This window comes from Microtus ochrogaster, chromosome 16, assembly GCF_000317375.1.
Source record: "Microtus ochrogaster isolate Prairie Vole_2 chromosome 16, MicOch1.0, whole genome shotgun sequence".
Taxonomy (NCBI): Eukaryota; Metazoa; Chordata; class Mammalia; order Rodentia; family Cricetidae; genus Microtus; species Microtus ochrogaster.
Window position 1 is genome coordinate 40643567 of NC_022018.1, and position 14140 is coordinate 40657706.

Sequence of the window (14140 nt, forward strand, 5' to 3'; positions counted from 1 at the left end):
AAGTGCAGTGAATTCTAGAACTGATTCTCTAAATCTACCATGTGCTCCAGCCATCAGTGTGTTTTAGTTTTTCAGTTGTATTGTTATTGATAATTTATATCTTGTTAGGGTTTCTGTTGCTGTGATAAAATAAACATCATGAGCAAAGCATCTTGGGTAGGAAAGGGTTTATTTCATCTTACAGCTCACACTCCATCACTGAGGGAGTTAGGGCAGGAACTGATGCAGAAGCCATACAGGATGGAGCTTTGTTTGCTCTTCATGGATTGCTCAGCCTGCTTCCTTATACAATACAGGATAAACAGCCTATGTAGGGGTTGCATCACCCACAGTTGGCTAGACCTTCTCCCATGAATCATTAATCAAGAAAATGCCTCAGAGGCAGGTTCCCAGATAATTGTGATGGTGGTATTTTCACAGTTGAGGTTCCTTCTTCTTAAATTACTAGCTGGTATCAGGTTGACCAAGAACCAGGCAGCATAGACAAGATGAGATGAAACTATTTTGTCTATTAGTTTTTGTTATTAATTAAAGTCATAATACATCTTTTAACATTTTACTGAATCATTAGAATTAATTAAAATGCTATTAATGTAAAGACAACCTTCTGGAATTATTCTCCAGTGTATTGGTGCTGGGTAGTAAGCTAGGTGCATGCTATGGGAAGCATTCCAAGAGGAAGGAAGAAAAGTAGCTCGGGACTGGTCTAGAAAGTTTTGACTTAGTAGTATTGGGACTGTAACAGTTTTCCCAGTAGAGAAGTGATGTGGGCACATGTAAACGTTTAGAAGGCCCTCATGTTTTCCCCACTGTTAAAGTAAAAAGATTAAAGCTGAGAGAAGGGGTTCATTGGGGCCTGACTGACATCAAGCAGTGGACTTAGGACCAAGGCTACTTGAGCCGAAGGCCTCTTATTTGTAATTCTCAGGTCTGTCTGAGAAAGGCCCTGAAGAAATATAGATTCCAAAACGTACTTGTGTACAAAATTTGAACTGATTTGACTTAGGAATTTTAGTGTTAAATGGGTCATTGCAGTTTTTGCTCTTCTCTCTGTGTGTACCTCTCTCTCCCCCTCTGACTTTGAATTTAATTTCACTATTAGAATGTCGAAGGAGTTGGCAAACTGGAAGCAGTGATAAGGCAACTGGAAAGATCTGTTAGCAGCAGCACAGAGAATGTGGTTTTACAAACGGGCTCTGAGATGTCTTCAGAACAGCATGCTGCAGTGAGACAAGTGAGCGTGGGCAAACTGTGGAATTGGTACCCTGTCAGTGACTCCTGAGAACAATGAAAACAGGAGAGGGTTATATAGCTGGTAGGTAGAGAGGTTGGCTGATTAGTAGGGCTGGGAAGTGAAGAACTGGTCCTGTCCGGTGAGTGGAGGTGAGGAAGGAGTATCCTGGAGGAGCTGAGTATAGGATTATGCCAGTGCAGCAGGTGTGACACAGGAAACCCACGTCAAGATTTCTGAAAGGAGTGTGGCATATTTAGATTTCCTTATTTACAGATGAAGCCATAGGCAGCTGGAATGCATATTTGCATATCATTAGTGGCGCTCTGTAGGAGCTCAGGGAGCTCACCTGGGCCTGGGGAAGTCAAAGTAGATCTTTGGCAGTTCTACAGTCTTTTCTGCTTACTGTGCAAAGTGATGTCTTGGTATTTGAGTTCTCAACAGTGAAACATCTTTATAAGACAGCCTAGTGGGCAAGAAATCCTGAATCTCCTGAAGAACAGGTCTGCACAGATCAAAAGCAAAATGAAATGATAGTCTTGCTACAGATTCCTCTTATTCCCAGGCTTTCTGAAAGAACTCAGCCTTCTTTGTGCTGCTTGTGCTATTACTGGTGCTCCACCCAATGAGGCAATCTTAACAACTGCTGGATTTCTGTGAGTTCAAGGCCAGCCTGGCCTACAAAGCAAGTTGCAAGACAGCCAGAGCTGTTACACATAGAAACCCTGTCTTGAGAAACAGTAACAACAAACAAACAAAAAAGAAAGAAAGAAAAGGAAAAACAACTGTTAGACTCTGACTATGGCCTACTTCCTCACCATGCCCCAGCAGCCCTGCATAAAGAACCTCTTTGCTGACAGGACTGCCTTAGTTTTATCCAAGTTTTAATGAATCTTTTCCTTACATGCAAGAACTGTTTTCTTCCTTATTAAGAGGCCACATAGCATTTGAGGTTTCACCCATATTAAAGGTTTCTTTTCATGAGTATAACTGTGAAATGTATTTATAGTTGGGCCAGTTTCCTAAAATTTACTTCTTAAGAAGTGGCACTGGGTAACTGCTGTTGTGTTTATGACAGCTAATTTATGACTGAATAGAGAAAATTGGGCAGTTATAATGTTTTCCACGCAAATGTTCTTCTTTTATTCTCGTAAGAAGTAACAGTGTATGTGAACATCATACGCAGTTACCTTGCCAAGGCTGAATTTGCACCAACACTCTTGTTTAATGCAGGCCATGCAGTGTCTAGAACACAACTGGACACTTTCAAAGGTTTTCTTGTATGTTTTGAAAATAAACTTTAAAATATAATACACATTTATTCAGAAAAGTTTAATAGAAGTATAAAATAGAATGAAGAGCCAGTGGCAACTGCTATTAAATTTTTCCCATAGTTCATCTCATGGCTTCTATGTCTAGCATGCAGAATTATAGGTAACCATGGAATTATTACTATTTTTTCCTGGTTTTTCGAGACAGAGTTTCTCATTGTAACAGCTCTGTCTGTCCTGGAACTTGTTCTATAAACCAGGCTGGCCTCAAATGGACAGAGATCCACCTGCCTCTATCTTCTGAGTACTGGGATTAAAGGTGTAAGCTATTACCACCTGGCTACTTGGGACTGGAGAGATGGCCCAGAGGTTAAGAACACAGGCTTAAGAACACAGGATCTTCCAGAGATCCTGAGTTCAATTTCCAGCAATGACAGATCTGGTGTCCTCTTCTGGCATGCAGGCAGAATACTGTGTACATAATAAGCATGTATTTGTATAGGTAAGCTTTTATACACATATGACCTAAATTATCACTACTAAATTATTTCATTTTTAGGATTCTTTTTAAAGTTTGTTATATTTAATGACTACATGATATTTTATTGTGTGGTTCTTCTATAGTTTGTTTAATTATTCTTTTTTCGGGGGGATATTCATACTGTTTTGAACTTTTCTAGTATAAATATCATTAAATAAAACTCTATTTTTAACTCTTGCCTTCATTTTAATATTCCTTATGATAGCCTCCATTACTGTGCCAAAGGGTGTGAACAGTATTAAATTTCATGATAGTGCTGAATTGCTTTCTAGAAAGCTTGTGCCCATAACTCTCTCTCAGGTAATAGAGGAAACTGCCTGCTTAGAGATATTTTGTTATTCATCCTTGTCAGCAGGATGCAAAACATGCTTTCTTGATGTGATCTTTTTTGAGTGAAAATGGAAACAAGTAGAGAAAAATGTATGCATGTATTTTGAAGTAGTCAAATTTTACATTTTTTTTGCCGTATAGACTATATATTATATCTGTCATTATAACATATATCTGATGACTTTTGCCCAGTGGTGACCTTGTGTGGGCTATGGTTACTCACCATTGATCCTTTTCAGCAAGGGAAATCATTATTTTGGTAAGTTCATGAATTGCTTAGATTTTCTAACAAGAATGAAGGAGGTGGAGAGAGGATTGTTGGACCCATTATAAAGTACACATTAGGGCTAGAGAGAAGGCTCAACTCTAAAGGGCATGTACTGTTGTGGAGAACCCAAGTTTGATTCCTAGCACACACATTGAGTGGTTCACAACTGCCTACAACTCCAACTTCAGGGGATCTGACACTGTATTCTGGCTGCCCTTGATGCCTGCATTCATGTTCACATGGATGCGTGTCTATACATAATTAAAAAGTAAGTAAAGTCTAACTAATAAGTCCTCAATAAACTACATTATTTACCATTTTATTGGCTTAAACACTTCGCTAGATTTGTGGTGGTAAAAAAAACTTTGTGTATCATTAATGTGGCCAATATTCTAAAACATCCTATAAAATTAAGGTGTAATTCATGGCTGTAAGCTTGAAGCTTTAAGTTCTTCCTCCTCCTCTTTTTTTTTTTTTTGGTGGCACTGTGTAGCCCAGGAATAACTATATAATGGTACCCTTTTCAACCAATTCTGAACTTTGTATAACAGCATATGCCTGTGGAAGAAAGAAATGTTTTTTTATAGCTTGCCAAGAGTGCTGAGCTGGGTAACTAGCAGCCTAACAGTGTGGCTTTGTGCTAGGATATATAAGGCTGCATGTGAAAATTTGAAATTCTTATCTACTGCAGGGACGAGTTACTGAACAACGTAGATGGGAAGACAGATTACAGTTGAAACTCAGCCAAAAACACTCGAAGCAACCCTGACAAAATAATGCCATGTGCATAAATCAGAGTGCTCCTGGGAATCTCTGAAGCTTCTCTACCATCATAGGTCTAGGGGCAGGTTTCCAGGAAGTTATTCTCACTTGCAATTTTGACTCTGAACTGTACTGCTCAGGTATTTGTGAGGTAGGCTTTTGGTAGACCATGGAGCTCTGTATTCTTGGTGGGACTGCATGAGTCTTGAAGAAAGTAATTGACTTGTGTATTTTAAATTATCTCAAAACAAAAGTTTGAAATTAAAAAAATTGAGTTATTTAAGTTTAAGAACTTAAGTTAGTTCTTGATTTTCAACTTTGATTTCTAGTTACCCTTGTTAATCAGTCCCCGAGGGAGTTCACAACTGCTTTTGTTGAAGTAAAGAATCATCAGTGTTAGAAGATCACTCACTATCTTTCAGCTAACAGGCACTGAATTTGGACATCTATTCCTGGGTATTTATCATTTTATCCGAGAAGTCAATGATCTATCCCACATGATTGCTGTGGCAGTTCTTAGTTTGAAAAGTCTACAATCTTATTAAATTCTATGCATATTCTCTCTCTCTCTCTGTCTCTGTCTCTTTCTCTGTCTCTCTGTCTCTCTGTCTCTCTGTCTCTGTCTCTCTCTCTCTGTCTCTCTCTGTCTCTCTCTCTCTGTCTGTCTCTCTGTCTCTCTGTCTCTCTGTCTCTGTCTCTCTCTCTCTCCCTTTCCTGTCTTGGGGTCAGTCCTCTGTCTTCTGTCAACTTTGTGTCCTTTTTTCAGTAAATTCTCTTCTGGTAGTGTTTATTGTGTGCATGTATTACAGTAGACACTGTCTTTTAGGAGGAATAATCTCTGATGGAAGGATGCAAAGGGTTTTAGATTAAATATCTTGACCAATAAGAGCAGAGAAGGCTTAGCATTCACAAATATAATTTCTGTTCTCTCTTAGCTAGCCTGTGACTTGGTATTGAGTTTATTTTTTATTTTTTAATCACTGAATGAAACTCTTTACTATCTAGAGTAGTAGTAATTTTATTCAGAAAATCTGTATGCGTGAGTCTATGTTGGTGTGTATGTGTTGATGTGGTTGTGTGCATGTGTGCATTTGGGTACACGTGGAAGCCAGACATCAACATTGGATGTCTTTCTCAGACATATTTCATCTTGTTTTTGAGATAAGGCCTCTCACACTTTTCCCCCTTATTTTTCAAGACATGGTCTTTCAGTGAATTTGGAACTTATCAGTTCAGCTAGGTTGAGTGGCTCATGAACCCCTTTCCAATGAATGATGGTTTTACAGATGTTTGCTGATGTGCCCACCATTTTTATGTGGGAATTGGAGACCCAAGCTTTGTCTCTCATACATGCATGGCAGGTACTTTATCAATTGAGCTATCTCCCTAGATCCTATTCAAATGTTTTTCCAAAGGTATAGTTAATGACTTTTTATGATTATGCAAATTATTCCAGGAGGCAGAAGGTACTCTCTCTTTCTCCCTCTGTAAAAGGGAAACAGGACTTTGTAGTTAAGAGGGTAGAGAGCAGAAGGAGAAGTGTGGGTATTTACTGTAATTTTCTCTTATTGCCCACCAGAGGTCTTAGTGTGAGCATGTAGTCTCTTTAATGAATGAGTCCAGCTCTGTGGACTAGTAACTTTCAGGTGATCTATCTAAGGATTCCCTTGGTGTTACAATCTGGTAAAAAATAAAAAATAAAGTTGGTTGTTGCTCATTATGAAGGCTTTTTTTTTCCTACAGAGCAAAGAGTTTAAATGATAGGAGAAGGACACATAGAGATGAGTGACCTAAAAGCACCTTCAGTATTCTTCTGGTTTAGTGCAGTAAACAGAGTCTTTCTCTTAGTGTGTTTTGTTTGTTTTGTTTAGTTAATTCATTAAAATTAATTCACTAAAATTTTGAGACAGGGTCTTACTGTGTAGACTTGTCTTGACTGGAACTTGCTATGGCTAGACCAGGATGGCCCTTAAACTTACAAAAATCCAACTGCCTTTGCCTCCTGACTGCAAGATTAAAGGTGTGCACCACCATACTAGAATCCTATATTTGTTTGGTATAAGAGCATACCACAGACTGAGTAATTTATAATAAAAGGAAACTTGTTTCTCATAGCTCTGGAGTTTGGGGTCAGTGATCAAAGCATGAAGCCACACCTTTCTGTTTCGATCATCTCATGGCAAAGAGAGAGAGAACAGTGTTTGAGCTTTTCCTTGTATGAGAAGCCAACTCCCACCCTAGTTAACTCACTCTTGTGTTCTAGAGGCAGAGCCCTCAAGCTTCACACGTTTTTATACGATTAGACAGCAGTGAAATTTTAACATGGTTCCTGGGAAGGATATTCAAATTACAGCAGCCTGTCAATAGATACTTTCAGTTGTCTTCCTGTGGTGTGGATGTGATAGGAGGGACACATATATGTCACTTGGAAGGTAACGAGCTTGTTTAGATAACAGAAGACACATTTGTTGTTGTCTGCTGAATGAAACTTAACTTGTGCTTTTCCTATGTGCTCCTTCCAGAATTTCTGAGAAGCTTCTATAATGGTCTGTTCAACCTTCATCCGAGCTGCTTATGAACACATATACCTAGTAAGGAAGATCAGTCATGTCTTCAAATGCCATCAGCATCGGGCTTGGGGCTCAAGGCCAGCTGCATCCCAGTTTCCTGCCCAAGGTGCTCCAGGCAGTGTGATAGAGCTGCTGGGAAAATCCTACCCTCAGGATGACCACACCAACCTTACCCAGAAGGTCCTTTCTAAGGTGGGCAGGAACCTGCACAACCAGAAGTACCACCCTCTGTGGCTGCTCAAGGAGCGGGTAAAGGAGCACTTCTACCGGCAGTACATGGGCCGCCCCAGGACCCCTCTGTTCTCCGTCTATGACCAGCTGCCTCCAGTGGTCACCACCTGGCAGAACTTTGATAGCCTGCTAATCCCAGCAGACCACCCCAGCAGGAAGAAGGGGGACAACTATTACCTGAACCGGGTGCATATGCTGAGAGCACACACGTCAGCACACCAGTGGGACTTGCTGCATGCAGGACTTAATGCCTTCCTCGTGGTAGGTGATGTGTACCGGCGTGACCAGATTGACTCCCAGCACTACCCAGTTTTCCACCAGCTGGAGGGTGTCCGGCTCTTCTCCAAGCATGAGGTGAGTCTTTAGATGTGTTTGTGTTGATGTCACTGAAGACTGGTGATCTGCGAAACTCGCAGAGTTGTCCTTGGTCTTCACTTCCATTATTCACTCATCCGTTACTTGTGATGTCTTTTGTGTACACTGGCCTTCCAAGCCACAGTGTGTCTGCTGTGTTGTCTCACATCGCTGCAAACTGTAAACTTCAAAACAAAGTTTTCTTTATCATTTGTCCCTTCCGGTCCCCTTCTCTCAGTACTGACCTTCTTTACACTGGTTTACAACTTATAAGCTGCTAGTGGTTCACATCCAGCCTAATCCAAGCTTAGCAAAGGCGCAACTCTGAAACTGTGCTCAGGCTGTCTGTTTGTATTGGTGGAACTTAGTGCTGGTCTCCTGCTGCTGGAGAGTGATGCTCTCCTGCGTTGAGGGGGTCTATAGGTGTACTTATTGCACCATCAACTATGCTATGTCCATCAGCTCCTTTTCCTTGTCTGACACTGGTAGTGGTGTGTGTCTTCATTGTTAGTGTAGATGTGTGTGTTTGGATGTAGAGTCCTCTTGGTCAGAAGTCTGATATTCAGATCATCTGCAAAAGTTTTCAAATTCATACATCTGTTTGATGCTGTCCTAATGTACTGGGTATATATTTATTTTTCTCTGCAAAGTATGAAAGCCCTACAAAGCTTGAACCTACTTACTAGACAATAATCATAATAAGCATGGTAGCTCAAGCTTGTAGTAATTCAGCACTTGGGATGCAGAGGCAGGCGCTGGGTTGCAGGTTCAAGGCCACTCTGGGCTTCATAGTGAGACACTGTCTTAGGATAAACAAAGTAAAAGTAAAGAAAAATAATTAAAATTGTATCATTACCTTTCTTTCAAATATATTAAAAGACTGTCTCCATCTTTTATTGTAAGAAACAGACAAAACTGTAGTGAGTACAGGTGTTTCTTGTGTGTCTCTAACAACCCCTTCCACACATTCTTCACTGGAAAGGGGTATTAGTAGTATGGTCACCAAACTCCTTCTTGCAAACACAGCTTGATGGGCTCTTAATGTGAAAACAAATAGCATAGAGTCCTTAGACTAACAGATAAATATTTTATTATTCTAGTAAATACATTAGCAGGAAACAACGGAAAGGTACTACCCTTTCCCTATCTGCTTCAGAATAATGTGATCCTTTACAGCTGGGACACAGGTTAACCTTCCTCAAAACAGGCTTCAGTGTTGGGTCTGGGGAGCATAGAGGGCATTCCTAGTATTTGGGATGTGGTTATTTTAGAAAGGATATGGAAGCATTAGGGCACTGAAAGGAAACGGAAAGAGACAAGTCGGAGTCTGGAATACAACCAAGTGGTAGAATGCCACTTTCCATTCACTTGTGATGCCATGCTGTCCATGGCATGACACTGGACAGGTGTTCAGTCTGGCTTACTTTGTTAAAGAACACATTAATGTGTAAGCCTGCGTGTTATGGTAGAGATAGTTGAAGGCTGAGAGACTGACAGTGACATTCTAATGGGGGAAGGGGATTGAGTGATGAAAGGAAGTTAGCATTGAGAAGAATACATAGTTTCCTTTATAAACCCTTTTCTTGGTTTATATTTGTTGTAATCTAGTCCAGTTTTCCAGGCACCATGTGTAGCTACTTTAGTCTAATGTCGTGACTGCTTTCTGGTTTATTGTTTAGTGAATTATGCTCCTGTGTATATAACTGGCTTCTTTTCAGGTTGCAAGGTGCTTCAGTTTTCAATGCTTCATTTACTCCTCGTAATAAAATACCCATGAGGCAGGTCATCTCACTTCTGCACAGAAAATCTGAGGTCTGGAAAGGTCTAATTGGGATTGCACAGTCAGCCAGTGGCAGAACTGGAAGACAGGTCTCCTAAGTGCAGTGCTCTGCTGATTTCCATGGTCCTGCTTGTCAGCGACACCTGTTTACTACTCAGCGCACGTTTGATATAGCAGTGGTGAGCCCTGGAGAGGGGTCGCTTCTGAATTCCTGTCTTCCATTGAAGTTTTGATTCTCAATCTTCTCCACTCTTAACTCAAGGAACATGTTTTTTCTTATTTTTATTTATCCATGAATAAGATTTGAAATTTTTAAAAATATGTGTATATATGTACTTAAAAACAATATATTGTTTTATTTCCCTAATATGTAGTAAGCTTGCATTCATTATATGTACAAGTTATTAGAATTATAGAGTAAAATAAACAGTGATGCTGGATATGGTGTATGGGCCAACAATCCCAGCACTTGGGGGGCTGAGGCAGAAGGATTTTAAGTTTGAGACTAGTGTATGTTGCATAGGGTTGTCCTGTCTCAAGAGGAAAAAGTAGAGAGTAAAATATTGATAATAATAGAAATGAATGAACAATGATAGCATATTAATTTAGCAATTATCGAAAAAGCTTTTTCGTTCTTTGGAGAAAGATAAATAAAAGTAACGTCTGCATCAATTTTGATGGAGTAATTAACATAAGTCTGCTAAAGCTCCGATCCAGAGAAAGGATAGAAAGAGTCACTGAGTAGACCACACTTTATAGAAGTATAGATTTCAATTTAATCTATGCCTTTAGCACCAATGGAGGGAGAAAAGAAAAATGCAGAAAAATGACTAATGTAGAAAAATATCTTAGTTCAACAGAAGTCAGGATGAGAAGAGCGCAAGCCCAGATCATCAGTTTAGTATGAGTTCTAATGGGTGAATATCCCACAGCAACATTGGGTAAGCCTCGCAGGTGCAAAAATGCATGATCAGGGTGCATGTTCAGAGAACCAGAAAACTACAGAGTGTGGAGTGAAGAACGGGAAGGTTTGTTCAGCAGATGCTTCCCCAAAGATGCCAGATGCAGCTGTATTAGAAGAAGAATTTATAGAAAAAAAGATAAGCGTGGATGAAGGCTAAAATAGGTAAGGAGCCTTGTGAATTACACGCTTTCATCTGCCACTGTTATAACCTTGATATATGAAGCAACTCCGATGACTTAAAGGTCGAGTTTGACAAATACTTGGTCATGGTCAAAGATGTTAAGTGATTTCAGTCACACACCTGTCATTATCTAGACAAAATGAATAAAGGTATAGAAGTCAGAAAATATTATCAACAAGCTTGACGTACATTTAAGAATTCTGTGTGCTGTCTCTGTTTGCATACAAATCAATGAATTCAGTATTTATTTTAAAATGTCACAATCATTCCATATTGTTCTAAATAAAAATGAAAAAATAGAAGGCATATCTGTATACAGTTTTGGATATCCCCAAGTCTTTGCAGAAGTACTGAGCCTTAGAATAGCAGAACTAAAACTTGTACACAATGCAGACCAAGTTAGAGAATGAGTTTATAGAGGACTACAGCAGTGCCTGATAAAAGGAGAGCTTCCTAAAGAACCACTCAGAGAGCAATAGTTGGATTACCAAATTTTCTAGTGACACTTTGTCATGACATTTTCATAAGAATGCAAAGATTGAACGCCAGTGATTACCACCATCATAAGAAGAGAATCCATCAGGGGCTCAGGAGGGAGCACAGGTTGTAAAGTACTTGTTGTGTCAGCATGAGAACCCGAGGTCACTCCCCAGTATCAGTGACAGTAGCTTTTTACAAATTCTTAAAGTGGAAGCATGCACTCAAATTCTCAGTGCTGGTGAGGCAGAATAGGCCAGATCCCTGGGGCTCATTAGTTAGCCAGCCTAGCTAAATTCATAAGCCCTAGGCTAATGGGAGATGGTCTCAACAAACAAGGTGACTGGTACCTGAGAGATGCTGTGCTGGGTTATTCTCTGGCCTCCAAGTACATGCACACCAGCATACACAGGTGCACCCCTCTCCACACACAAAGGAGAGGGTCTGTCAGAGGTGTGTCTGCTGATGGGGGTGGGGCATGGCTCTGACTATAAAGACATGACTTGCCAGGGCAGTTGGATTTGAACACAGTCAAACTTTGGATCCATCTATCACATTATAGAAACTAAGAAGAGAGGAACATATGAGGTTATGTCACAGAGAAGTATTAATCCATGTGCTGACCATGGGGAATGGCAGCAAGTCTGCCCAGGATGTGACCTACAGAGTGAAGTTGAAGGGAACCAAATGCAAGTGCTTGAAAATGTTTAAGCAGTGGGATGTGTTCAAGAACCGAAGTTATCATTTTCTACTGTGTTGTCAGTGGACTTGACTTCTTTTGTTGGACGGAGTATAGAGGAATTCATGTGCTCTTAAATGTTTCCTGTGAGTTCTATGTGTGTATTTGTGTGCAGTAGGCCCATGTCTTTGTTCATAACCCATTGGGAAGCTGAGACTATACCTTTGTTATAGTTTTGGAAATGGTACTCAATAGAATGAATGACTCAGTTCAAGAAAATGGCAAGAAAAAATATTAGGAAATGGAACTTAGGGATGAAGGCAGGATTGGCTCACCTGATCCTAATGTATAGATCCTAGCAAGGGAAAACATTTTTAGGAAAAAAGGAAAACAGTGTTTAATGTGGTTGGAAAAGTGAATACTAATGAAACACCTGAAAGTAAGTTCCTTTCTTTATTTAATTTTAAAATGTGATGAGAATATAAACGTTTTATTAAGTCATTATTTTAGAAATGCATAGTGAAACACCAATATGGAAAAAAACAGGGTCTTGGGATTTTTTCCTAATAATATTGGAAGTGACTTTGGCATTTTATGGTGTATGTAAGAGGATTGGTTGTGAATTGTTATTTACTTGGGTATTGTGTGCATCCAAAGTCATCTTTTTGGTGTGTTTACATGTGTTCGAGATTCATCTCCTATAAAATGGAAATACAGAAAACCTTGAGACCGGTCAGTCAAAATGACATTGGCTCAGCCTGTACTGTAAGGTGGCTCCTTCTTTCAGTTGAAGGTAACCATCAATACTTTTTTAAAGGTAGGGCACATTAAAGAAAACAGTATAAATGACACACAATAGAAACCTGAAAGACATTTAGTCTGGAATTCATAGCTTCTCCATTTTCCATGTGATTCGAGGTGTGACTTTTTACCAAACTATTAAAGATTTATGTAGTTTGTTTTATAAAGGAGAAACAAGACATTCATCAATCTCGTCTTATGAGGGAGGTTATGCTAAATTGAAAGGAAACTTTAAAAATTTCACCTTTGTGGATACCAGTCATTTTGTTTTAATGAACAGACATGTGGGAGTGTCATATATCAATCTGTTGATTTCATTGTTTAAGCAATAAAGAAACTGCTTTGGCCCTGATAGGTTAAAACATAGGTGGGTGGAGTAAACAGAACAGAAGGCTGGGAGAAAGAAGCTGAGTCAGGGAGTCGCCATGATTCTCCCACTTCAGGCAGACGCAGGTTAAGATCATTCCTGGTAAGCCAGCTCATGGGCTACACAGATTATAAGAAATGGGCTAGTCCAGGTGTGAGAGTTAGCCAAGAAAAGGCTGGAACTAATGGGTCAAGCAGTGTTTAAAAGAATACAGTTTCCGTGTAATTATTTTGGGTAAAGCTAGCCATGTGGGCGGCCGGGTGCAGGGGACGCAGCCCCGCCGCTCTTATTTCAACAGTGGATACCAGTCATTTTGTTTTAATGAACAGACAAACATTTATTGAATGAAATATTTACAAATTCAATTGAGTAATGTCCCATTCCATTATTGTTTACAAATATTCTATTCTACAAAATTAACTCATGCAAAGAGAAAAAAGCATATGATTATCTCAATAGATGTAGAAAATAATTTTCTATTTAATTATCTCATAGCATTAAAATACATTTAATTACATTGATGACACATGGTAAAAACTTTAGCAATGTATTTGGAACTTTGCAAATGATATCTTTCAGGCACTCTCAGAGGCTGTCATAGGTAATGATGAATCGCTATACATGTTTCTATCAAAATCAGCTTCCATTCAGAGTCATCTGTGGCCCTGATTCAGCTCAGTATTGAATTAGAAAGTCTCCCTACAATAGCAAGAAAGAGAACGTGAAGCCTGGAGAAGTGGCTCAGTGGTTAAGAATGCATACTGCTCTTACAGAGGATCTGCCTTCAATTCCCATCACCCATGTCAAGCAGCTTACAGTCACCTGTAACTTAAGGTTCAGGGGAACCCAATATCTCTGACCTCCTCATGCACTTGTGTTTTATGAACAAACCTATACACAGATACACTCATATGTTGTAGGAGCTGCGGGCCGCTTCCTGCCACCCAGCTCCTGGCCACCCTGCTAGCTCAGTTGGTAGAGCTTGAGACTCTTAATCTCAGGGTCGTGGGTTTGGGTCCCACATTGGGCGCCATTCTGTTGAAGGAGCTGCGGGCTGCTTCTTGCCACCCAGCTCCCGGCCGCCTGGCTAGCTTATGCCCCAAAATAACACATAAATTGTATTAATTAAAACACTGCTTGGCCCATTATATCTAGCCTCTTCTAGGCTAATTCTCACTTATTAATTTAGCCCATTTCTAATAATCTGTGTAGCACCACGAGGTGTGCTGTCTAGCAATTATTTTGAAGGCCACAACCTATACACTACGGTTGACTAGTTGTATCTCTGGACCTGGCCTTGAATTAATGAAGAGAAGTCACTCCTAAGCTTTTC

At 39.9% G+C, this 14140-nt stretch overlaps 1 protein-coding gene across 3 annotated transcripts in view; it reads left to right on the forward strand.

The window, feature by feature from the left end:
• Fars2 (phenylalanyl-tRNA synthetase 2, mitochondrial) overlaps positions 1-14140 on the forward strand; it is a 384286-nt gene that overhangs the window by 75953 nt on the left and 294193 nt on the right. For all 3 annotated transcript variants that reach the window (XM_026782839.1, XM_026782838.1, XM_013349092.2), the window contains one exon: positions 6926-7558. In XM_026782839.1, the coding sequence (XP_026638640.1) occupies positions 6947-7558 (612 nt within the window). In that variant the 5' untranslated portion in view covers positions 6926-6946. The remainder of the gene's footprint in view (positions 1-6925; positions 7559-14140) is intronic.